At 35.6% G+C, this 27314-nt stretch overlaps 1 protein-coding gene across 2 annotated transcripts in view; it reads left to right on the plus strand.

Annotated features, from left to right (window-relative positions):
• The window catches only part of MLIP (muscular LMNA interacting protein), a 245615-nt gene that overhangs the window by 173215 nt on the left and 45086 nt on the right, over positions 1-27314 (plus strand). The window contains exons 11-12 of one of the 2 annotated variants that reach the window (XM_024248555.3): positions 10840-10968; positions 22689-25631. In XM_024248555.3, coding sequence (XP_024104323.3) covers positions 10840-10968; positions 22689-22751 — 192 coding nt within the window. In that variant the 3' untranslated portion in view covers positions 22752-25631. Of the gene's footprint in view, positions 1-10839; positions 10969-22688; positions 25632-27314 lie in introns of those variants that run through there. The other variant, XM_002817019.5, reaches the window with a different exon arrangement.

The following is a 27314-nucleotide window of genomic DNA, read 5'->3' on the forward strand; positions in this document are numbered from 1 at the left end:
CAATACAAATAATTACAATATATTTATTTGTAATACTGAGAAATCATAAAAAGCGTTGTATGACTTTTAAAATAGCTTGATTCGATCAATCCACTTGGGTATACTGGTGTTTATACATATAGTGTGTATATGGCATGTGTTTGAATATGTGTGTGCATTAGTGTCAATTGGTTTAGAACAGTGTGTGTGGGGGGGGCAATATAGTATACTTGAAAGAATCTGGGATGAGTATCAGAAGACCCACCTTATACTTCCTGCTCTGACATTAACTAGTGGGCTGACAGTGGGTAAGTCAAAAGTCCGGGAGTCTGGATTTCAATTTCTTAATTGAACAGTGAAAGCATTCTATTGCGTACTTTCCAAGCCCTTCCAGGGCTGTGAATCTATGGTTACTAACACAGTGAAGTTGAAGGAGTTGCCATGGAAACAAGCACTGCAATAACATAATGAGGTTGAATGACTTCCCACTTTAGATATGGAAATATTACTACAATTATTTTAGTACTTAAAATGATGTATTTGTTTATTTAGAGTAATATATGGAAATAAAGAATGTTTTAAACATTCTCATATATAGTTTCACTTAGTATAGTATATAAAATATAGATTTTAGGTGTTGGTGGACTATATATACATGTGTAGGTGTGTATTTTACATACCTGTAAGTTCTTGGTTTAATACTTTAAGAAATTACTTCAAAGTGGCAAATATATATATATGTGTGTATATATATATAATGATTTTATAAAATAAGATATAATAAAACAACTGATTGTGAATGTAATTAAAAAAACTTACTTTTTGCCCAATAAAATAATCCTGTTGTTTGTGTTCTCTAGGGGCAAAACTACAAAGCATTGCTTTGAATGACTTTTATAAGAATTTCTTTGCATTTACTTAAGTCCTTTTCTCTAAGGAGTTCAAGGCATTTCTTAACTAAGTTTTAAATTAAGTTTTAATCTCAAAATGCCCTTGAGATATAGGTAGGTTTGTGAAGGGATTATTATCAAGTAAGCACATCACATTAAAAAAAAACATCTCTTCTACTGATATATTTATTTAGTTCAATAATTTTGGTTTCTATTTCATGACGTTAGCCTTATGTTTATATTAATACTACCCGAGAGTGAAATAAATAGTGGAAAATGATTGTATGTAAGACATGTTATAGGGCATGTACTTCACTAAGGATTTAGAATATTGTTACACTTAACACTATTTATAAAGTTATAATTTTTTCATTTTTATGAATGAATTTTCAATATTTGCCATCATGAACTCTTTAAGTTCTGAATAATATGAGTAAATAAGAATGTCTTTGATAAACAAAACTTTGAGATATATATATTTATATTTTTATATATGTATGTGTTTATAATATACATACATATATAGATGACATATGAGGTAATTCTGATTATATATACACATCTTTGTTTATATGAGTAGGTATGTATGGATGTATAACACATAAAAACAAAGTTATTGGAAATGTATGATATTTTATAGTTAAATTATATAAACAAATATTTGTTTTGTGTAAAACAAACAGTAAATAGTTAAAATTATTTGACTCCTATTTTAGGAGATAAATGTAGTAAATGTGTTGAAGAGAAAATATATGACAAATTGCTATGGTACCACAAGCTTAATGCAATTCTCAAATTGCTTTTGAGATTTAACTTTTTAAAGACATATCATTTTTTCATGCTTTCAAATTTTTAACTTGGCTGATCTGTTTGCTTGCTTTTATTGCAAGTGTGCCAATTCAGAATTGGAAAGAAGAAATAGAGCCATGACCCTTACTCTTAAAATACTTCCGTTGTTTACTCTGGAAGCCAAATGATTTAGAGTTGGGCTTGGGAGACTGTTTTGGAGGCTTATGTGAAGCTAGTTCACCGATCTTAGCTTCTCTTCTTCTATTAAACTGCACTGCAGTCGATCAGAACTGGAAAGGAAATTAGAGATGAAAATATTGGAAATTCCCACCTATTCACTGGAGATTGGAATAACGACTCTGTCAACCTGGAGGGATTATTGTAAGGCTCACATATCATAAAATGTGGAGTTGTCAGTATACTGCTATAGACAGGGAGAGGTTATTTTTGCACATAAAATCTGTGAATGATGAAGAGATGTTATGAGCAGCCATTTTTACAGAAAAAGAAACAACTGCTGATGGAGTTAAATAGATTATCTAGGATCACCAGCATTAGTGTTCATCCTTGCTTTGTGTAGCTTTGGAAAATGAATCATTAATATTGATTTTAGATAATTCAAGGAAAATAAGATAAGGAGTTTGGAAACAGGGCCTCACTGGAAGCATTACTTTCACTGGGTACATCCTGTGTCTGACTCTGCCTTGTGTTTTTGCACTGCCTGGAAAATGTGAGTACTTACCGAGGAGGAGACTGGATAGGGTCGGTTAGAGTACTGAAGTTTTCACAGCTGTGAATAGTGCTTCCTGTAGCATATTAAAAGGAGCAAGAGGAAAGGAAAGATCTAGAGTCCACGTTAAACCTTCACAAAGCTTTCCTAGCTGTTGAGCTGAATCATCACAAAGATATTAACAAAGGCCAGCGGGGTCTTTTTCCCTGCATAAGATAACACACAAGGTAGGCTCCCCAAGGTAGCTAAACCCTGGTCTTCTTTGGCAGTCGGGGAGCCTGGTTTAGATGACATTTGCCTTTTGCTTTTGAAATTTCATGCCGTTACAAAATGTTCACTGTTGTCCAGGATGGAATACTTAATATAGAGAGCACAAAACAATAGATTTTAAAAATAAGTCACATGGCTATATACAGGTAAAAGCAAGATGCTATTTACTGGAACACTATTAAGAAGAGTGCTTAAACTTGCAAATACTTTGTTCCTAGTTCTGAATGCCAGCTGATGTGTCCAGCTTTAGTGGTGCATGACTCATCTTTCTGAGGGCCCTTAAGGCCTCTGTTGTTCAGAAAATGCAGCCCTGAAAGCTTTTATGTAGAACCGATGTCTCCTTCAAGCTCAAAGGCAGTTTCTCCTTGACCAGTTTTTCCTTGACATAACGTACTTAAGTGCCACAGCATTTATCAGGTACACCTCCTCAGGTTTGAGTCATGCTATTATCTTTTATTTAACCATTGAAATATTTCAATCTGGCCAATCTGTATTGTGTATATTCCATGAAATGCTTCTTGAGCCATGACATATGGCCTATAATTATTGAGGTCTTACGTATGTTTATTTTTATACAACTATTGTAATCATTATAAAACTTTTTTTTGGAAAAACACATCAAGTAGGTACTTTTGTGAATAGTCTAGATCATTTAGAATCAACATGCCATATTTATAATTGCAAAGTATACATTCTGTTTTTCCTTTCAAATTTATTTTATGCTGTTTTTTCTTTATCAAGTTTTGTCATGCATATTATCTCATTAGGTTCTCTAATCACCTTTGAGTTAGTATGGCAGGAATTGTTATTTCCATTATTCTGATGAAAAAACTGAAATTTAAATATCTAGAATGCCATGTCAAAGTTGCTTGGTAATAAGTGGTATAAAAATCTCTTTTGTTTTTTCCAATCTTGGGAGCTTTACCCTATGCCACAGTGTTTTGAGATTTAAGATATTTGTTTGAGGGGAAAACATAGCTTAAGTGTCTGCTTCAAGTATATAATAGTGTTTATTTAAAACAAGAATTAGGGTCTATAAACCTGTATTATCTGAATGAGTAAATCAGGTAAATAATTTAGAGAATATTGCTTTTGTCCACAATTTTGCCTGGTAGAATATATTGAGTTTGCACAAACTTTTTTGCCATGGAAATTCTAAAGGCAAAGAAAAAAGCACTGGAGAATGAAGACAAAACTGCAGCAAATGGGTCAAAAACAACCATGGCACTTTCACAAACTCTTTGAGCCCACAAAATTAGTAGAATTTCCGGCCAGACTCACAGAATTTGCTATATGTTGTTTTGTTACTTTCTTGCAGTTTTGTTACACATCTTATCTCTCCAGAAAGATCAAAATAAACTCTTGAAAGCTGGCACCCTATCCTTTATTTCTTTTTTTCTTTATCACACCACCCTAGAGCTTATTACTATAGCCAAAGGCAATTAAAAAACATCAGTCCATTAGTGTTAGTTGAAGCTACTAGTTTAAGAAAGATTTTGCTGCAAAAACCCATTATTTAAAAATATTGGTCATGGATTCTCTAGGTCAGCGCTGGTAGTTAATCTTCAACTTTGGTCTCTAGCCCAGAGGCTGTACCAACTTGCTGTCATAGAATTATAAGTTCCAAAGGATGGAAATAGTATCTATTTACATAGTGCCCCAAGTGACAATGTTCAAGTATGAGTGTATACCTGATAGATTATAAACACAAATCAATAGCAGGCTTAGACAAGTGTCTTATAGCCCATTAAAACCTGCCACTGGGCTTTGGGGAACCAATACATTCACTCCCTTGGATTTTTTGCTGTCCCCAAGACTAATGTTAGCATCAGATATAATATCCTCTTCTCCTCCCCACTCTCCACTCTTGAATTCTCTAAAAAAGATGACATCATTGTGTTTTGGTATTAAGAGTTTTATTGCATATCACCATGAACAGAGAGTGAAAAACAACAATTTATTTTAAATGAAGAAGATTAAAATCTTGTAAAGTCCATAAAGAAGTGGCCTCTTTCCTTGACTTTCTGAAGATGATAACTTTAGCTTTCTACTCTTTCTTCTGAGGGTGGAACTCACCAACCCACTTTCCTTCTTCTCATCCTCTATTGGAAAAATGCCATATGGCTCTTCTATCCCTCAAAGTTCCCTCTTTGTGTGTTATATTGTGATCAAAAAGCCAATTCAAGAAAAATAATGGAAGACCTCAAGGAGTCAATCAACACTTTTTAAAAAAAAAAAAAAAGTTATTTTAAGTTCCAGGGTACATGTGCATGACGTGCAGGTTTGTTACATAGGTAAAAATCTGCCATGGTGATTTGCTGCACCAATCAAACCATCACTTCTGTATTAAGCCCAGCATGAATTAGCATATTTTCCTGATGCTTTCCCTCCCCGCCAACAACGGGCCTCCATGTGTGTTGTTCCCTAACATGTGTTCATGAATTCTCTTTATTCGGCCCCCACTTATAATAAGAACATGCAGTATTTGGTTTTCTGTTCCTGCATTAGTTTGATGAGGATAATGGCTGCCAGCTCCATTCATGTCCCTGCAAATGACATGATCTCATTCCTTTTTATGGCTTTATAGTATTCCATGGTGTATATGTACCACATTTTCTTTATCTGGTCTATCATTGATGGGCACTTGGGTTGATTCCATGTCTTTGCTATTGAATCAGTACCTCTTATAGACTCCATATTGAATTATAGTCAGCACACTGAGCTTCTGTCTGTCAATTAACTTATTCATTCTGCAAGTATTTATTGAGCACCAACCAGATACAGGCACCATTCTAGATGTTGGAGATATAAGAGTGAATAAACCAAAGATCCTGGTTTCACAGAACTTACGTTCTAGTGGAGAAAGAAAGACAATAAACACAAACAGATGTCAGGTAGTGGTAACTGCTGTGGAGAAAATAAAGCAGGTAAGAGAGGTGGAGATTGCTATTTTATATGGCTCATTAAAAAGATCTGTCTGATAAGGTGATGTTTAAACGGACATTTGAAAAACTGAAAAAGAAGGAATAAGGGAGTTCCAGACAAGGGAAGAGCAAATACAAACTCCTAGAGGAGGCAGTATCATATAGTGTGTAAGCTAGAGTAGAAAGAGTGAAGGGGTGGAAGGGACAGTACTAGGAAATAAGATTGGAAAAAGAGAGGCTGGTTAGGGATATGAAAGATCAGGTCATACAGCACCCTTATAGGCATTGCTTTGTAGGCACTACCAGGGCTTTGAACTTTACTCTCAGTAAAAAGGTGACGCATTAGAGAGCTTTCAGAGGAGAGTTGACATGACTTGATGTAGAACTGACGGACATCATTTGGGAGATGAGTGACATGACTCGACTTATATATACTGTGGTTATCTTGTGATTTACTCAACTGGATTGTGAGCCCTCTGAAAACAGGGGGTATGTCTTTTTTTATTTCTATAGACACTATAGTTCCTGAATAGACTAGATCTTAACTGGCAAAATGTCTCCCGTGAACATCTGGTAGAGGTGTGCTTCAGAGTTGCAAAACAGCTATTTTGTCTTTCAGGCACTTTGAAAATGTCTATAACCAGTGTAAATCAATTCTCAGTACATTCATGAATTGATATTTTTGATTTGGAGAATCTTCTCATTTTTCTTCTTGTGCCCTTTGTGGTGGCTATGAGAGTCATTACCTTTTTTATTTTTCCACATAGGCTGGAAAGAAAATTACAAAACTGCTTTTTCTGGCATCATTAGATGGCCATTTGCATCTATCAGTCATGAGTCTGACTATTCTATGGATTCTATTGTAGATAAAAATGAAAGAAGGGCCTCTTAAGGCTAGTTTAGTTGTAATATTGCTGAACAATGACAATCTTACAGTAGTTCAGTTTCATAGACTCCCCTAACTTGATAAATCTAATTTCCTCTGTATTTGTTTGGACACAGATGTAACAAATTAAATTGTTCAGAATTAGAGAAGTTGTTCAAGAGAACCTTTACTTGAAGTCCAAAGGTATCAGCAAAGATCACTACATGCAAAGATGCAATGTAGATTAGGAATTAATAAAGCATAGTCTGTTTTAAAGCCTCTCCTTCAGTCTGGAGACAGAAGACAGCAAGGCCAAATGGATATCTCTGGAATGATAGACTAAGAAAGATCTATCTCTACATGAGCAGCACATTTTAATGTATTGAGTTCAAGTCTAGTGTCTTTCAATTTTTAATGTGTACATGAATCGCTTAGGGATTTGTAAAAATGCAGATTCAGATTCAGTAGGCTTAGGTTGGGCACTGAGCTTTGGCATTCATAACAGGTTCTCAGATGATGCTGATACTGGTCTACAGCCTTCATTCTAAGGGTCAAAGTGCTAGCAGACAATGTCTTAATTGGATAGAACATTAGTTAACTTTCTGTTGCAAATGTAGATTGCATCACCATTTGACATCGTGAAACAAGGTATGAGGAAGAATCGAGGGGAAGTTAACTAATATTCCAAGAGAGACTTATGTGTGATGACAACAGTGCCAGTTGCTTCATATATGCTGTTTCATAGACTTTCTGAGTGGCACTTTGAGACCCTTGTTTGGATGATGGGTTTGAATATGCAGAAACCATATTTTTTTTTTTTTTTGCTGTAACTCTGTGTGGTATAATTCCTGAGGGGTCAGAAAGGTAAGTAATAAAATGTGTCATTACCCATTATGAAAGGACATAGTCATGTATTAGAATTACAACTCTTCAACAGAAGGTCTACACAGGTTGAATGGCTTTTCCAAGGTAATACAGTTTATTAACAACATTGCAAGAACTAAAATCTATGTCCATGTTTCTCTCCTTCTACAATATTATGCTACTTCATGAGAGTAAATTTTTAACCAAATCCAAAGACACGTGGGAATTTGATGTCTTGGCCATGCAAATTATGGAGTATTTTAGGAGTTGGTGAAGAGGTGTGTGTGTCTCTGTGTGTGTGTGTGTGTGTGTATATGTGTGTGTGTGTGTGTGTATATATGTGTGTGTGTGTTTGTGTGTGTGTGAAGAGAGTGGATGTGTGGATGTGTACAGTCACCAGGAACTGAAAACATTAGATAACATTGGGTCCTAAATGTTCTGAGAATATTTAGGATGGCTAATGAAAAGAAAGTAAAATGGCATAGAATGAGTTAACAATGGCCAAAATCAAGGATGAGACAGTTGATAGTGGAAATAAAACAGAGAAACAATATATTTTAAAGGAATAAAAAATATAAAAACTACAGAAGCTTTGTTTTTGATTAGGCAGGATAAGTTACAGAGAGGTGGATATTTAACAAAGATTTCCAACTTCTATCTATTCTATGATGTCTCTCTTCCTCCCTGGAATCGGCATAGAAGTGATAAAAATCACAGGCATGATGATCAGACCAAACATGGATTTAAACCTTAACATATTAACTGCATGACTTTGGCATGTGACTTATTACCTTTAGAACTCCCACATAATTTATAAGAAATTGATGAGATGATCTATCTAAAATATTGAGTTCAGTTTTTGATTCTATATTGATAGAACATAAAACCTGTGTCTATAGACAATGATAGTGCCATTAGCTGCAATGGGTCCTCAAGGATTTTGAAGCTGGTTTTGAAGCACATGAAAAGGCATGAGGAAGGTGCATAGGCTACCATGCAGATGACTTGTTAGTATACCAAGGTTTGTGGAGGGTGCATGAGGTTCAGAATTGGGACACTAGGGTTCGATTTTTAACTGGACCAATACTGAGAGATGGTTGGGTTTGAAAGGTATGGTTAAAGGTTATAGGATGAGAGAAGTATGAACAATGTCAAAGGCAAACTATGTGTAGTCGTCTTTTGCCTAGAGTTGGCTTCCATATCTATGAAGTATTGACTACTGGGTAACAACAAATTAAGGTTGTTGGAGCAAAGAACAGGACTAAAGAAAAAGGGAATATATACAATGTAAAAATCAGGGAAACCATATGAAGACCAAGCAAGTAAATAGAATGAGGAAGACTCAGAGACTTCATATAGCCCAACCCTGGGAACACAGAGTCCAAGAAAAGAACATATGGAAAATCTGGTAGAATGGAGGAAATGGAGCAAAAATCATTGTCTAATTGTCAGAGACAACCATCAAATCCAGGAAACTCATAAGAACTAAAGAGCATGAAAACTGGTAGAGAAGCAAATATGAAGCATCAGTAACAGACTCTGATACTGAATGTATCTGATATCCAACCAACCAGAAGAGTCTCTCTTCTGATGTCACCCTGGAAAGGACTGATCCCAAGACGGATGATCTGAGTGGAAGGCTCTAGGCCAGAATAACCCCAAACATCTGCCTGCTTGCAATAAAGGGACCCAGGCAGTCATATTTCTCTGGTAGAGGTTATCCTACCATCCAAAGTGCTCCTGGTTAGATTTCTTCTCCCTGCTTTCATCTTTCTGCATAGTGACACCAAGCTTAGCCCCTAAAGTACCATGTTGGTTTTACAGCCTTGTAGTCCCTGAGTCCTGGAGTTGCATTTATTTTCTGCCTCACAAGGGAGTAGAAGAGAAGGAGAAAGTGCAGGAATAGGAGAGGAAGAAAGAAGAAATGAAGCAGGAAGTAAAATGAAAAAAAGAGACAGAGGTGTGGACAACTTAGGATCATATCCCAGATATCAGGCATCTCCATAATTACAGGTGGCTATAGAAACCAGGAACTGCCTGGACTTTTTTTTTTTTTTTTGCAGCACTTAATGGAGGAATATTGTTCTCATGTGTATATTCTATGGCATGACTTCGTGCACAATTGGATGTCACTTGTTCATTTTTCCCCTTGAGAAAAATCAGAGTTTCTTAAGTGGGAGATATTTCTCAATCTGGGGAAGATAGAGACTTGTCTCAATCTGTATTTCCTCAGCTGTCATATACATGAAAGACCAAATATCTGTTGAAGAAAGTATTGCAGAACGACATTTATTCAAGACTCAAAATTTATCAGGTGCTTTTGCAGAGAGATAGATGTAGTCCCTTAAGGCTTAACTTGTGAGCATCAGCATTGACTGAAAAGAGCTAATTTACCATTTTCCAAAAGGAAATGGGGTTGAGAAGAATGATTGCCGCAAAAGTGCTTAAACAGAAAGAGCATCACAGCTTTTTATTAAATTATTGTTTGGGATGTTTTTGCAAACATCAATCTTTCTGTGACATTTTACGGGGTAATAAGATTTTGGTGGTTGTGAAACACCACATTTTGGAATTACCCCAAACTGGAGTTCTCCTTCTGCCCCTCTTTGTCAAATCGACACTGGGTACAAGCTTAAGAATCTCGAGTGACTGATGTATTAGCTAAAATTCTTTTGATTGCAAATGACAGAAGTAAAGTTGAGTTAAATAAAAAGGTGTGTGTGGGGGGGAATCTAGTGTAAAAGAAAAGGAAAGAACCTCAGGACAGGAAATTCATGTAAGCCCCTGGAATGTTTGGGGAGTCAATTCTGGAAAGCCCTCTGGTGTCTCTCCTTTCTGGGCTGCCCCTCCATGCACTTTGCTCTATCCTTCTTGATCTCAGCATATCTGCTTTTTAGGTCGTGTTAAGGCTTTCCTGTAGCTTTTACATGACATACTTTAATTTCAGTCTCCCACAGTTACTGCAGAGCAGTTTAAATCCCTGTTCCACGTTACTGGGAGAGACAATCTATTTGCCACCCACCCTCCACTCTTTAGGTCAGAAAGTCACCTCAGTTCATAATATGAACATAGCATCTGGGGGCCCAGCTTTGTAGATTTTGGGGCATGGAGGGTGAGCAGTTTCCAGAAAAAGAAAGTTGTCATGGGCTTGGTGGATATACCAAAGTCATCTATGCTATCATGCCCAGAATGCTGCCTGACAAAGAGAAGACTCTCAATAAATATTTAGCAAATGAAATATTTGTTGACCAAATGCACCAGCAAGGGTAGAACATGTTTGCATTTCGAATGTTACAATAGTAGATCTTTAAGAACTGGATTGCTGTTATAGTTAAATTTTAACTAAACTTATATTAGTTAAAATCATTTGACTTCAGGCTGTTTTTATGCATTTTTGAAATCATTTTAAAATTAAAAAAATATAATTTTCTGTGAGAACAGCATTGAATGACTTAACAATACACATATTTGTTCATTTTAATAGTGTTTTTTTCCTGTTTTTTAAATATTTATTTTACATTCATGAAGACTAAGCCTGGAGTAATTCGCCCAGTACCTGTAAAATCCAGAATATTACTGAAAAAAGAGGAGGAAGTCTATGAACCCAACCCTTTCAGTAAATACTTGGAAGATAACAGCGACCTCTTTTCTGAACAGGTGAGCACATACAAGAGAAAATGTTTGCTATTTTGATAAATGACTATATAAAATAAAGATGTCTCTATGAATATAGTATGTGTAGGAACATGTTCATTTGATTGGAATATATTTGGTAATGAAAAATGCTTGCATAATAAATAGAAGTTCCTAAATAATTCAAGCATAATATTTTGAAGCGTTTTAATGTGTTTTTTTTTTTCTAAAACTTGTCTATCTAGTGCTGGTATTGTTTTGGGGACCAAGATGTTACTCTCTATAAAGACATCATGAAATCACTGATTGGATGGGTCATATAGGTGTTGCATTGTTACTTCTAAAATTCTGCTTCTAGCTGGGTACAGTGGCTCATGTCTGTAATCCCAGCATTTTGGGAAGCCAAGGCAGGAGTATTGCTTGACCCCAGGAGCTTGAGACAAGCCTGGGCAACATGGGAAAACCCCATCTCTGCAATAAATTAAAAAAAATAGCTGGGTATGGTGGCGTGTGCCTGTGGTCCCAGCTACTTGGCAGGCTGAAGTGAGAGAATTGTTGAAGCCCAGGAGGTCGAGGCTCCAGTGAGCAAGTAATCATGCCACTGCAGTCCAGCCTGGGTGACAGAGCAAGACCCTGTCTCAAAAAGTAAAACAAAATTTTGCCTCCTTTTGAGGAGATGGAATATTTTAGATTTGGCATATTGAAGTTGACAAAAGTCCTGTTTAGATTCATATTAACAGAGACAATGCAGTCTCCCAGATTGGGAAGTAATAGTAACAGAATCGGGGCTCAAGTCATATTTAGGATTTGTTGTTCATTTTGTTTATGTTTGAAAAGTCTATACTAGATTCTCCTTATATATTATATATGTTGAAGGAGGTAAAATGGAGGATTGTCAATGGTGCTTTATATTTGTGAAAAATATGAAAATACACATTTATGCAATATAAAACTTCATAATGAATAGCAGAGATTTTAAGTCTTTGTCATATTAAAATGCAGCAAATTGTATGGGCTATATATTTTATTGAGAGATTGAAATATGAAATTAAGCAATGTAAGATATTCAGAAAACTTTCTGAATACAGTCAGGACATGTAAGATCATCATATTTTATACTCCATAATAAAATATATTTATAAAGGAATATAAGGTGTTATGCTCTTTTTAAAATTTTAGTTTGAAAAATAATAACTAACAATATTCTTGAAAATATAAATTATATTTATATTTATATTTATAAAACATAAAGAATCTCTTATCTGACGTGTTAGCTTAGTGACCATGGGTAAGTGGTTTCATCTCTCTAGGTTTCAGTTTCTTTCTTTCTTTTTTTTTTTTTTGAGATGGAGTTTCGCTCTGTTGTCTAGGCTGGAGCTCAATGGCGCCATCTTGGCTCACTGCAACCTCTGCCTCCTGGGTTCAGGCGATTCTCCTGCCTCAGCATCCTGAGTAGCTGGGATTACAGGCGCCTGCACTACTCCTGGCTAATTTTTGTATTTTTAGTAGAGACAGGGTTTCACCATGCTGGCCAAGCTGATCTCAAACTCCTGACCTCAGACGATCTGCAAGCCTCCGCCTCCCAAAGTGCTGGGATTACATGCGTGAGCCACCGCGCCCCGGCTGGCTTCAGTTTCTTAATGCACAAAATGAGGTGTTCAGATTAGGTACCTTTTAAGGATCCTTTAAACACTAAAATTTGCATTACTTAAAATCTATGATTAACCATAACTGGGTGTGAAATCCCTATGTAACCTTGAAAAAGTTCCTTACAAATACTTTTTATGATTAGTTCTGGTTTTTATTTACAAAATTCAGATGAAAATATTTTCCATTGATTTGTATACACTTTGTGAGAAGGCTATGATTTATAAGTCTGATTTTTTTAGAAGGCATTGATAGGATCAAAAATGATAATTAATGGCAATTATTTTAATTTTGTGGAATAAAATATAGACCTCAAATTAAATTAAATAGGGAAATCTTGTTGATATATAAGGTTGCCTTCACTAATTCCATACATAACAGAAATGGAAACTCCTGTGGGGAAAACATTTTTTTTATCATTAACAAAAGCACTTATGAAATATCTATTGCTTGCATGACACTAATATTTTAGTGGCTTTTAGTATGAAGTTTTAGATAGTATGTGATAATTATAAAATGTTTATAAAAATAATTTAGCAGTTATATGAAAATCAAACCACTAACAGTTAAATTTCACATATTATCCATGTAACCTACATTGTTCAAAATATGATCCACTGCTGGAAGATAATAACTTTATTCTTCTGTGTGAGTATAATTTTAAATTCATGCATTTTACTTCAAGCAAGACTCTTTGTAGAGTACCGAGTTAATCTACCTGTAATTTAGGACATGTACTATCTACTGAAATGATAAATTCCATTTTCAAGTGTAGGAAATTCTTGTCATTAAAAATAATTGCCATTTCTTTTCATTGCTTTTTCTGACTGTAAAGTAAGTTTAAAGCTCTTTTTACATTACAACATAAATCTATTTATTTCTAAATACTTGGCTGAAAATTTGACCTATTTTGCAAATCTTAAGTTACCACAGACCTAATCTTATCTATATTTTCTTTCAACCAATTTATCCTCATTTGTATCCCCATTTGAATGTGGAACATGAGAAGTAATAGCAGACAATGCACTGTCAGAATTGAAAGAAGCCTAGTATACCACTTAAAAGTGAATTCCAAAGGTCCCCTGGCCGTATTCATTGACCTGGCATGAAAGGGAAAGATAAGATAGAACCTTGGGGCCACTGAACACCTGGGAAAGGGCATGTACTGTCAACTGGCTTTTTTACGTTGAGCTTTAACTATCATCTCATTATGTCCGGAATCTACAATGGAGAGATACCAAAACAGCTCTCAAGGGTAGATGCTTACATCTGCTTAAAAAATAACTTGAATAATAAAATGTATAATCTCAGCATTGCTACTTCATCAGAACCTCAATAGAAGAAAGTGTACTCAAATTCATTTCTAGTCACTATTGTCTTCTCTTACACTGCTGCCACAGAATAAATTGAATGGTTCCAAACTCAGCTGATCTCATCCACCCATGTAATGGAAAATTCTTTAGCCAGACAGTTGGGCAAAATGGAAGTAGCTCACAGTCACTAATCTGCCTTGTACTGGGGACAGTTCCACATGACAGGAGATGTTGGATGGGATTGTTAAGTCAATAAATTTTTCCTAGCAGCTTCACTGCCATAAAATATGATTTCAAAATTCTGTTACAAAATGTCAGACACTAAAGATGATAATGAGACTGGACAGAAATGTATTTACTGTAGTTCAAAAAGGTGCAGCTGGGCAGCCTTTTGACCTGATTATGAGCTGAAAATTTGCCTGGAAACAGCTGCTGAATTCTAACAGCCAAGTTTGAAAGCAAATGCATAATCAAGTAATGGAAATTTACTAGCCAACAACTTTTACATCAAAGTGGCATAGGCCAGGAAGCATCATTGTATATTAGATTTTTTTTTTAAAAAAAACAAAACCTTCAAAATGAAGATTATGCTTTTCTAAAATTGTCTTCATTCATTATTAATGAATGATTAATCTTCATTCATTATTGAATTAATTTATTATTGTGCCAATTTGTGGTGCTTTTCAGTTATTACAAAATGTCCTCACACTTTGCCATAAATCTATGGATTTAAAAACTATGGTGGTGTGTTTAAAGCATATTTTTATTGATAACTAAAGGTAGAGCTGGAAAATAATTAGCAAAATTCATTGGACTAATGGGCATCCAGAAGACATACAGGCTCAGAAAATCAATTTGCTGATGAGAATGAAGATACTAAAGAGCTGAGTGGTATTTAGTTTATTCTGACTATTTATGAATTTGCAAAATATATTGATTGTTTTCTAATCATTTAATATGTGTAATTAGATAAAGAGGATTTCATTGAAGATTTTTGGTTTAATATAAAAAGGCAATAATTCACCTCATTTACATAAAGTGCTATGTAAAAATCCTCTCTTTCTTTATAAATTAATAATGCAACTCATAGTATTAGATATTTTGTTGCTTTCTTAAAGCCCTAAGGAAATGTGTGAAAAAAGGTTTTGGATAGAATTAAAGGGAGAATATTGTTTCATCTGATTTTCCCAGAAATATTTTTCTTTTTTTTTCCGTTTGTGAGAAATAACACTTTCCAGCATGTATGCCTCTTAAAATTTATTTTTCTTCTACTCTGTTTAAATGGGAGAGAGAACATATTTTCTATGAAGATGACCATTTAGAGAATTTCCTCTGTGCTACCTCACAGAGAACATAAAAGCGTAATTATAGAGAATTTTCCTTGTTGTAGTATTTCATTCCCGCTTTTCTTCTGAGTTTTTTTTAGACATCTGACTTGCCTCTTTTCCCTACCAAAATGACTATGCTTGACATTCAACTTTGATGATTATGTCAGTGACTTTCAGGTTTCTATCTAATGATTCATCAAGTTGTATTTCAACTGTGACCTTCAACTTCCTTTCTTTATGTCACCCACATGTTAATATTACAGTGCAAATACCTTTGTCTTAGGCGAAACTGACAATACTGCCATTTACTCTCTCTGAAAAACTCTGGCTTTGCCACAAACTACCACTTTTTCAACATTTGTTTCTTAATCAAGATGGCCCATATTCTTCTGTCATAAAATTATCTTTTATCATTGCTAATATTTTATTAAGAAATGTTTTGGGGTAAATGTTTAAATGAACCTTTTTAGGTGTAGAAATGAATTAGTGGCTTGCTAGATTGTTTTAACGAGAGGAAAGCTGCAATTTCTTGTAGTGTTACATTTCTTTGGGAAGCTTTATGAATAGAGGTTTGGCTTCTCTAAGTTTTGCCATGTTGTTTCTTTTTTTATTTAAGGACTGAAGTCCTTGTGAGTTTTCTCTATTTTGCCTGGCTTCCTTCCTTTATATGAAAGAGATAATAGACAATTTAGCATAAACAGATTATGTTCTGTACATAATAGACAAATTATCATCAGCACAATAAACTAGTTTCTTAGTATATATCTTTTTTAAAAATTGTCTTTTTGAGACAATATTTGCCTTTTCCTCCAAAATATAGTTAGATAGGCTCACTTCTTCATACATAGAATTTCCATCACCTCTGCACCCCCCTTTTTTTGACATTTCTTTTCTCTTGATTTTATGTATACATCAAGTTTGGAAAATTGTAACCTATGCTTTAGATTATTCTGTTGCAGTTGTCAGTTGTTAACGGGAATTTCTTTTCCATGCCCCTCTTCAGCGCCTTATGTAGGAGTAAAAATCTTAAAGAGATTTTTATTTGCTTTTAAAACAGCAAACACCCAAAGAAGACCTGTTTGCCACTTCTGTCATAATGGTCTGAAGCATTATTTGCTTAACAAATAGTTGGTGGGTATGTAGTGTCTGATCATATCCCAATCTACTGGGAAACAATGACCTTTTGAAAGTTTTATGCAAATATGTTCTAAGTTTTGTTAACACATGATGTTCCTATGTATATTTATTCAAGGGAGATTGGCCACTGCCATATTTAGAACCTCTCATACAAAGTACACTCCAGTTTAAAAATAGTTTTTGTAATCCCAGCACTTTGGGAGGCCGAGGTGGGCGGATCACAAGGTCAGGAGATCAAGACCATCCTGGCTAACACTGTGAAACCCCGTCTCTACTAAAAAAATACAAAAAATTAGCTGGGCGTGGTGGCGGGCACCTGTGGTCCCAGCTACTCGGGAGGCTGAGGCTGGACAATGGAGTGAACCCGGGAGGAGGAGCTTGCAGTGAGCCGAGATCGTGCCACTGCCCTCCAGGCTAGGCGACAGAGCGAGACTCCATCTCAAAAAAATTAGGTCTTTGTTAAAATAGAATTTTTTTAATTCTTTTGGTTTTATCTGAAAGGTATTAAACAACAACATTTCAAAAGAGAGAGAGGATATCTATGTAAAAATAATTTTGAATAATATCCAAAATAAATGTTATTCTGAGATTAGAAAATTCAAAAATTTTGTTTGTTGGCTGCGTGCAGTGGCTCACGCCTGTAATCCCAGCTCTTTGGGAGGCTGAGGTAGAAGGATTGCTTGAACCCGGGAGTTTGAGACCAGCCTGGGAAACATAGGGAGAGCACATCTCTACAAAAATTTAAAAATCAGCCAGGTATGGTGGCATGCATTTGTAGTCTCAGCTACTCAGGAGGCTGAGGCGGGAGGATAGCTCGAGCCCAAGAATTTGAGGTGGCAGTGATCTATAATTGTGCCATTTTACTTCAGCTTGAGCAACAAAACAAGACCTCCATCTCTTAAAAAAAATTGTTTGTTTGTAAGGAAAAAAAGATGCATTCATATGTTTTATTTCACAAGAGTCTCTATCTCAAACCTTCTCCTCAAATTTTGAGACAAGATTAGCCTGTGTATAGAACCACAGATGGTAACAATCACATACCTTTGGCATGTGGGTGAGAATCTTAAAGACATTTTTATTTGCCAGTTTATGTACCAAATTGTCTTATAATACATAAGATATTTTTGATGAAACTAGTGCCCCTCTCCAAATACACTGCTTACAGTAATCCCCTCCCTCCCTCCCTACACAGTTTCAAGTCTACAACTGCCTTAAAATGTTTTGTGTGATAGCTGTTAATAAATATGCTTAGGAAATGCAATCAAAGATACTGGCTTGTGATTTTCTTTTCTGTACTGTACATTTGTTTTGGCTCATGAGACGTGAGATCAAGGTAGAAGGCATAGAGGAGAACAAAATGAAAATGGGGGTATTCTTTGAATATGAATGCTAAGTTTAATGTGTTTAAAAACATTTTACAATCTCTCAACCTTGGAGATATTGGCATATATTTTAAAATGTGTGTTATAGACAGATTTTGAATGAGGAGAAACCTAAAATATGACAAGATATGTAAGTTTGAAGATGAGTTATATGAAGATAATTGGGAACCTTCTCTTCCTTTCTGTGACCTAAGATAAAATATCTTAAAATAAGCAATTTAGGCAGGAAAAACAATAAATCCTAATGAGAAGAGCAACCAAGAGAAGGCATAGCAGAAGCAAAGAGCTAAAGCTGGTGATCAAACTATGTTTTGAATTCCACTAAAATAAAACAAAGGACAGCTTGTGAAGTTCAGCCTATGGAGAACAGAATCAAGCTAGTGATGCAAATCATTTAAAATAAATGTATACAAAGAAAACCCCAAGATTTTTTTAAAAAAAGAAATGTATTTTTGTCTATTTCAAAGACTTCATGGAAAGGGAGACCTATACGAAGTTTGTAAGTTCAAAGTTGGTGTTTCTTTAGGGATGGGATTACCAGTAGGTTTTAGAGTTTTTAAAAATAATGTTCTAATGTTCAAATAAGGGCATCCTAAGTGGAATTTAATTTATTGTAGCTCAGGCATCCAAATATCAATTTTCCTTATGAACCTTAAGATCTTTAATTTTTTTAAACCTTACTTTCTCTTGAAAATAAAAAACTACCTTTGGTAAGTAAAGAAACAGCTTACCAGGAGCTGACTTGTCTAATTATTTTTATGTAATAATGTTGGGAGGGCCGGGTGCAGTGGCTCAGGCCTGTAATCCCAGCACTTTGGGAGGCTGAGGCGGGTGGATTACCTGAGGTCAGGAGTTCGAGACCAGCCTGGCCAACATGGTGAAACCCCATCTCTACTAAAAATACAAAAAAATAGCTGGGTGTGGTGGCGGGTGCCTATAATCCCAGCTACTCAGGAGTCTGAGGCAGGAGAATCGCTTGAGGTTGCTGTGAGCCAAGATCACACCATTGCACTCCAACCTGGGCAACAGAGTGAGACTCTGTACCAAAAAATAAAAATAAAAATCAATAAAAATAAGGTTGGGAGGTTTAGCATATTTTATCTGCAAAAGGAAAGCAAGTTTATATGATGTTTATTACATTGGGTTAAGTTCAGAAAAACAGAGTTGTTTTTCTCTCTCTTAAACTTAGGTCTCCATGAATTGCATGAGGTTGAAGACTGGCCCATTGCAGGGCATGGTAGAGTCAAGCTAGTTCAACCTTCCCATGTCAAAAACCACATTTAGGCAGAATCTGATGACTTCATTCATTTTTACGTATAATAGAACCAAAGGAAAGCTAGGGCAGCTTGGTTTTGCAGAAACAGTTTTGAAGTGTGTATTCTGGCTGTGATATTCTGGTTAATCACTTCTACTCTGTGCATTTGTGAAACCTGAATCTCATCAGTGAAATGAGGGGATGGCACCAGATCAGTGATTCTCAACCAGAGATGATTTTACAACTGAGAAAGTGGGGTGCTACTAGCATTTAGTAGGTGGAGGCCAGGGATAATTCCAAAAATCCTACAATGCCCAGTACATTCCCACACAACAAAGAATTATCCAGCCTCAAATGGCAATAATGCTGGCATTGAGAAACCCTGGACTAGAACATCTCTTGGCACTCTCTGCTCCAATACTATGAATAATGAAGCTCATTACTTTATCCCTGCCAAGGGCAATTCAGTTCAACCAACATTGATTAGGTGCCTTCTTTTTGTGTTTTAACTAAGTACTTTTCCCTATTTGACATAAAAAAAAGAAGGTAAAACTCTATCTTTGGAATTCATCATATTCCAAATATTGTCCCATGTAGCTTCTACTCATGGTAGCTCTGTTTGATAAGGAATGTACATTTTCATTGATTCCAGATATATTGGCAAAATTATGGCTTTTTACTTTTCTAGACATTTCTTCTTTCTTACTATGTTTCCCCAATTATTGGGTTCCAAGACAATCAACTAAAAGAGAAATTTGAAAGAGTTAGATGGTTTATATAACTCTTAAAATCCATATTTTTGGATTAAGCCATTCCTGATATTGGACCTTATTGTCTTCACCCGCACAATGAGAGTGGAGTACAATGCACTATTGAAGGTCTCCTTGTATCCTGAAATTCTGTGTTTATGTCTTTAAATACTATTGGAGCCCTGATATTTGATGATTAGATGATTCAAAAAAGAGGGGGAAAAACAAGTATTATTTAGGTCACATGTTTGGAGAGATGGAAAGTCTTAATTTATTGTTTAAGTCAACATCATGACAAATACCCAGCTCTGTAGGGTTTACTATGATGTGCAGGTGTGTGTGTGCCTGTGTGTGTGCACATGCATGGGCTTGCCGCCGCCCCTGCAATTTGGATAGAGCAATTTTGGGTAGAGAATATTTTTTCCCCTTTATTTAAAAGTCAGTTTCTATTCACTTCCTATTTGTATTGAGAAATCATCAATATGATTTATTGCCATTATGTCCCTTTGAATAACTATAATTTTGTTTTCCTTTGCCTTAAATAAAACCCCTAAGAGATAATTTATTTTCAAAATTAGATATATGTGTGTATGCAAAAGATGATTAAATACACACACGTACATATTTAGTAGTTTTTTAAAGGGTCTTGGCATTTGCTACTTAAGTTACTTTTTATTTCTTTTTCACATTGGTAAATTTGTCAACTATTTCTGCTGTAAATATACTGAATAAGAAGGCTAACTAGGCAACCTAAAATTTAAATGAAGATACTTTTAATAATGAAGGTGAACATGCCTTTGCACTTCCCTGTTTCTGGATTTACTATCTCAGCTTTCTTCAAGTGCAAAGAACAGCATATTTCATTCACGTGTTTCATAATTATAAAAGACTCTGGGTTAATCCTTGCAATAACTTTGGGGATAACTTTTGCCTTTTAAATCTCTCTCTGGAAAGTGATGTGAGACTTAAAAAGGCTCTGTATAAGAAAATAATTTAGTTGTAGAACATCAAACTTTTCACTTAAATCCCTTGTTAAGACAATAATAGATTCAAAAGAACCAAAGGGCAGTATATTAAAAACTGTAAGATCACTTAAAAGTATAATACTCCTTAAGCATGAACAATATAAATGCTTCATTTAATGTGTCTAAATGTATAGATTTTGTAACACTAAAATGTTGTAATGCTATAATAAAAACATATCTCAGGCCGGGCTTGGTGGCTCATGCCTATAATCCCAGCACTTTGGGAGGCCAAGGCAGGCAGATTACCTGAGGTCTGGAGTTCTAAACCAGCCTGGCCAACATGGTGAAACCTCGTCTCTACTAAAAATATAAAAATTAGCCAGGCGTGGTGGTACGTGCCTGTAATCCCAGCTACTTGGGAGGCTGAGGCAGAATTGCTTGAACCCGGGAGACGGAGGTTGCAGTGAGCCAAGATTGCATCACTGCCACCGCACTACAGCGTGGGCAATGGAGTGAGACTTTGTCTCAAAAAAAAAAACCAAAAAAAACCCAAAAAACAACAACAACAAAAAACAGCATATCTTGTATTTACGTAATCTGTTCAGAATTTCAAAATTGTGAAAGTTTTTTTTTAAATTCAAAGATATCTACATGCTTTTCGAATCAATAAAGTTGTAATTAGCTGATGTTTGTATGCATTGTATCTCCACTTGAAAATGTTACATCAAAATAATAAAACCGTGGTCTATTCTGTTTTCCTAACAAAGATATGGTACTTTGACTACCTGACTGCCATAGGAATCAAGAAGAGCATAGCCATTTATTTTTTGTGTGCTTTTATAAAGATAATCCTATCTCTTTACAGTAAGTCACAAATCTGCAGGCAGCAGTCAAGTAACATATTTTCAAGCAACTTATACATATTCGCTTAGTATAATTTTCTACCATTCTTTGAAATGGAACAGCTCTTATGCTCAGAGCATCTCTTGCAGTTTCAAAATCCAGCTAGTTTTTGAAAATCTCTTTTGAGATGTCTCAAAATGACATCTGTCAGAGTCCCCTCCCTCTTTTTGTAAAAGGCTTTCTGCCAAGACACACCCAGCAGCCATTTCTAGTCTGTGATTTCCACATCAGACTAGCCACAGGGGAACTTGTGAATTGGTCCATTTATTCTAGATTTACTTGGCAGTCGCTGGAAAAATTCTCTCTAATCTCTTATTCCCCAGATTTATCAGGGATTATCTTCACTACCACCACTTTCACCGTGGGAGTCAGCTCAGTGCTGACAGTGGTCATAGGGACCTTGCCTAGTCCTATTGAGACTTCTGATCTTGTTGTTTTTCTCTGTTCCCTCCATCCTTCTGCTCTCAGTCCCAGCACAGTTCACACATTCTTACTCTGATTAATTATGTCCTTTTCCAGGAGTTTGATGTCCTAGCTCCTAGGCTTTTGAAACCCAGTTTTTTCTCTGTTAAAGTATTAACTCTGCCATGAGTTTCCAAAATCTGTTTTGAAACCCAAACTCTGCTTTTTCCTTTTTGCAATTCTGCTTTCACATTTTAATCCAGAAACATAAAGATGGAATTAATCTTTAGCTGCCTGGGTTGACAGAAGGAACACAGGACTATGAGAAAGACAAAACTAGAAAACATTTACGAGCATGTGGTCTCCGCAAGGCTGAGTAGTGAGTGCTGTGGTTTTATGCTGAATGGTGTTGCTACTTCTCTGTCTACTTATCCCCTTTTCCTCTATACTTAATATTCAGGCATTTAACATTTGTGCCAGGCTCTGCAATAGGCCTGGGTGATTCCCCAGGAAATAAAGGAGACGATATCCCTCCCTCATGGAGCTTAGATTCTAGTAAGTTCTCAATATTCTGGACCCTGGTCTCTGCCTTTTTGCTCCTATTTGTAACATTTTCTGCACCCTGTGTACTTCCTCACTAAAAGCTCTCCACTTTACACTCAGGCTGCACATTCTGTGGACCTCTACTGCAACACAAGTGACACATCTCGTCCTTGGGTCCTCTGATCATTGAGGAACCCTATCCTTGTGGCTAGTTACTGTGGCCTTTGACTTTCCTTCTTCCTGAAAAAGAGAAAAAGACGATGATAGAATTCAATGGCAAGAACATGGGCTCTTGTGATTTTTGAAAAAATCAGTCCTTACTGAACTTCAATTTTATCCTACAAAAATGGGGCTACTAACCACCATTTCTAATGGAACCCATACTAATATGTATTTGTGATTTTTTTTAAAGTATAATTTCTTTAAAATTTTTCCAAGTGCTTTCATCTTTATTGCAGTATAATTGACAAAAATTGTACATATTTAAGGTATAAAATGTGATGATTTGATGTATGTGTACATTGTGTAATGATTACCACAGTCAAATTAATCAATGTAACTATTAATGTACTAGTTACTCTGTGCGTGTATATGGGAGAAAAGATGAGGACACATAAAATCTATTCTCAGCAAATTTCAAGTAAAAAATAAAATATTATTAACTGTAGTCACCATGCTATACATTAGCTCTCCAGAACTTATTCCTTTGATAACTGAACGTTTATACCCTTTAAACACCATTTTTCCTTTTCACTTAAATGCCTTATTAAGACAATAATAGATTCAAAACAGCAAAACATCCATTTCAACCAAAAGTCCATTCCAACCCCTGGCAACCACCATTCTACTCTTTGCTCCTGTAATTCTGACTATTTTAGATTCCACTAAAGTGAGATCATGCAATATTTGTCCTTTTGTGACTGGCTCATTTCACTTGGCATAATATATTTGGAGTTCATTCATGTTATTGAAAATGGCAGGATTTCTTTCTTTTTTAAGGCTGAATAATATTTCATTGTTTAACACGTTTTATTTATTCATTTATCCATCAGCAGACACTTTGGTTGTTTCCATATCTAATTGTTAAGAGTGATACTGCAATGGTTAAATGAAACACTATCAAAGGACTCTAAAGACTTAAATGTTTCTTGTTATCATTTCCTTTAGAATCACTGCAATTTTGGAAGAAAGGGGTTGATTTCCTGCTAAAGGTTCAACTGAATATATTGTCTTCTTTCTCTCTTCCATTATGAGCAATTGTAGAAGCCTATTTTCTATGTTATTTTTGACTTCTTCAATTTTAACTGCTCCTCCGCCCTAAACACCTCCAGATGGGAAATAAAAGACCAGAATCAAACTATATGTATAGAAAAACATAAAACACAGCATTGTAGTCCTCTGCTGCTCACTGTGATTGATTATGGAGTATTTTTCTTTCTTTTCTCATGAGTGTACCTCCATCAGATACTTCCATACTGATCCATGCCATCTGTTCTGTGAAACTTGCTGTCAGACAACCATACACTTTAAACACTCAGTTGTCCAAATTCTATCTTAAAAATTATGTTGTGATTATTAAAAATCTTTTTTTATATAGAGGATTTCAAATAGCTAAGCATATGCTAAATTTTTCATACTTCACAAGTTCAAATTTTCTTGGTTCAAATCAGGATTCAAAATAGATGTGTTGCTTTAAATATGTCTGTTTGAAAAAATGCATATGGATTCTCCAAAATTTGAGTTTCTAAGCAAGAAGATATGCCATATAATCAAAACCAATTTATATTGGCTTTATCTCAGTGAAATCTAGATAATCAGAATCTCTTATTTCTTAGTAACATGGGGTTTCTGTGATGCTGTCTGTAAAGTGTTGATATGTCTTTAGATAAAGGGGTCACTCTTTAAGAAAATATTACTACCGTTCATGATTTTATTAGCAAGATGTTGATTTAAGTTAAAACTGTAGCAAAAATGCTATGGCTCTGATTTTAATCTGCTATAAGTTCTAGACAGCAAAGGAAAGCTGAAAATAAATGCTGCATTTAAAAATAAATGTTGCTTTACCAAAGAGGTGGGAAGATGGAAGACAGGATGGAGTGAAAGGCTCCAGTAATTTTACCTATGGTACTCTGAGTTCACAAAGGTGTCTTGTACTCAGAAAACTGCAGTGTGAAGAGGGGACAGCATGAGTGAAGAGAAAGTGAATTTTCACCCTTCACTTCCAAACCACAGGAAAGGAAGTGACTTTAAAATGCCAGGATGGAACAAAAGCGTTTCAGATGTGCAGGAATAAGAAGAGCTCAAAATGCCTTAAAATGCCCTTTGATGTTGCAATGGAAACAGTTTTTGAAGTTAAACAGTATGATTTGATGGTTGAGTAGAAAGTAGCCTTTTTCTAGAGCACCAAATGCATCAGATATGGCTATAACACTAATTTTCTGATGTGTCTGTCAGTTAAGCAGAGCTAAATTAATATAAATATATTCACTGCATATTTGTCTGCTAATTTTTCTCTAATGAACAAAGATATTACTTGCTTCATAAGTTCCTGTCTTCTTGAAGTTTTGTAGAATATGATAGTATTATCTCAAAAATAATTAATTCTTTTCAAAAATCAAGCTCCTCAGTAAAGCCTTTTTTTGAAAAATTAGTTCTATGTATATTTACATTGAAAGAGGACAATTCTCAAGTGACTAAAAAGCGGTTTAAAGCATTTTATCAGAAATAACTATGTTACCCATCTCATTGATAGAAACATGTCCAAGACTGTTTTATGATCCCTGTACATCCCTCAAAAACTAAAACATTAAAAGATTCATATATTGCATGCTAAAGCAGGATAGAGTGATGTTCATTTTCGAGAATCATTTAGAATAGTGATCTCTAAAGTATTAGGTACCAACCTCAAGATAATTCGCTGGGGTGGAAGTAGGGCACAGGTTAGACATGATAGAGATGCCATTAGTGTGTTTTGAAACAAATCTCAAACAGGGGTCACAAACTATGGTCTGTGGGCCAAACTTGGCTCACCAGTGTTTTTATAAATAAAGTATTATTGGAACACCGCCTTGCCTATATCAGTTATGTGTCACTTAAGAATGGGATATATTTTGAGAAATGCGTCATTAGGTGATTTTGTCATTGTGTGAACATCAGAGGGTACTTACACAAATCTAGACAGCGTAGCCCATTACACCTAGGCTACGTGGTATACGCTATTACTGCTGGGCTACAAACCTGTACAGCACATTACTGTACCGAATACTGTAAGCAATTGTAACACAATGGTAAGTATTTGTGTATCTAAACATATCTGATCATAGACAGGGTACTGTGAAAAATACAATATAAAAAATAAAAGAAGGAACACCTGTATAGTGCACTTACCATGAATGGAAGTTGCTGTGGGTGAATCAGTGAGTGAGTGGTGAGTATATGTGAAGGCCTAGGACACTACTTGTACATTATTGTAGACTTTGGGAACACTTAACCTACACTAAATTTATTAATTTTTTTTGAGATGGAGTCTTGCTCTGTTGCCCAGGTTGGAAGGCAGTGGTGTGATCTCGACACACTGCAACCTTCATCTTCTGGGTTCAAGCGATTCTCCTGTGTCAGCCTCCTGGTAGCTGGGACTACAGGTGCACGCCATCATACATAATTTTTTGTATTTTTAGTAGAGATGGGATTTTGCCATGTTGGCAAGGCTGGTGTCGAACTCCTGACCTCAGGTGATCTGCCCACCTCAGCCTCCCAAACTACTGGGATTATAGGTGTGAGCCACCACGACTGGCCACATTTTCTTTTTTCTATAATAACCTCAGCTTACTGTAATTTTTTACTTAATAAACTTCAAGTTTTTAAACTTTTTGACTCTTATAATAAACAAAATGCAAACACAGGCCGGGTGTGGTGGCTCACGCCTGTAATCCCAGCACTTTGGGAGGCCGAGGCAGGCGGATCACGAGGTCAGGAGATGAAGACCATCCTGGCTAACATGGAGAAACCCCGTCTCTACTAAAAATACAAAAAAAAATTAGCCGGGCGTGGTGGCAGGCGCCTGTAGTCCCAGCTACTCGGGAGGCTGAGGCAGGAGAATGGTGTGAACCCGGGAGGTGGAGCTTGTAGTGAGCCGAGGTCACGCCACTGTACTCCAGCCTGGGGACAGAGTGAGACTCCGTCTCAAAAAAAATAAAAATAAAAATAAAAAAATACAAACACATTGTGCAGCTGTACAAAAATATTTTTTATTTATATCCTTAATCTATAAGCTTTTTCTCTATTTTAAAATTTTCTGGATTTTTTTTTTTTTTTTTTTTTACATTTTAAACTTTTTTTTTTTTTTTCTCAAACACAAGTACACACGTTAGCCTAGGCAGGGTCAGGATCACAAGTCATCAGTCTGCAATAGGAATTTTTCGGCTCCATGTTAATCTTATGGGACCACCAATACATATATGTCTGCTGACCAAAACATCATTATGCAGTGCATGACTGTATGTATCTATTGTTTAAGGCTGCTTTCATGTTACTATGTTAGGATTGAGTAATTGTGACAGATTTATGGTTTGCAAAGCCTTCAATATTTACTGATGGGAACTTTACAGGAAAATGTTTGCCAACTTCTAACATAAAATAACAAGAAAGATTCTAAGCTTTGCTGATTTATATGGGTTTACATGGGTCTCCTTTGTAGGTCTGAATGCTAGGTAGTTACAACTCATATATATTCTAAATGAGATTCCT

This window comes from Pongo abelii, chromosome 5, assembly GCF_028885655.2.
Source record: "Pongo abelii isolate AG06213 chromosome 5, NHGRI_mPonAbe1-v2.0_pri, whole genome shotgun sequence".
Taxonomy (NCBI): domain Eukaryota; kingdom Metazoa; phylum Chordata; class Mammalia; order Primates; family Hominidae; genus Pongo; species Pongo abelii.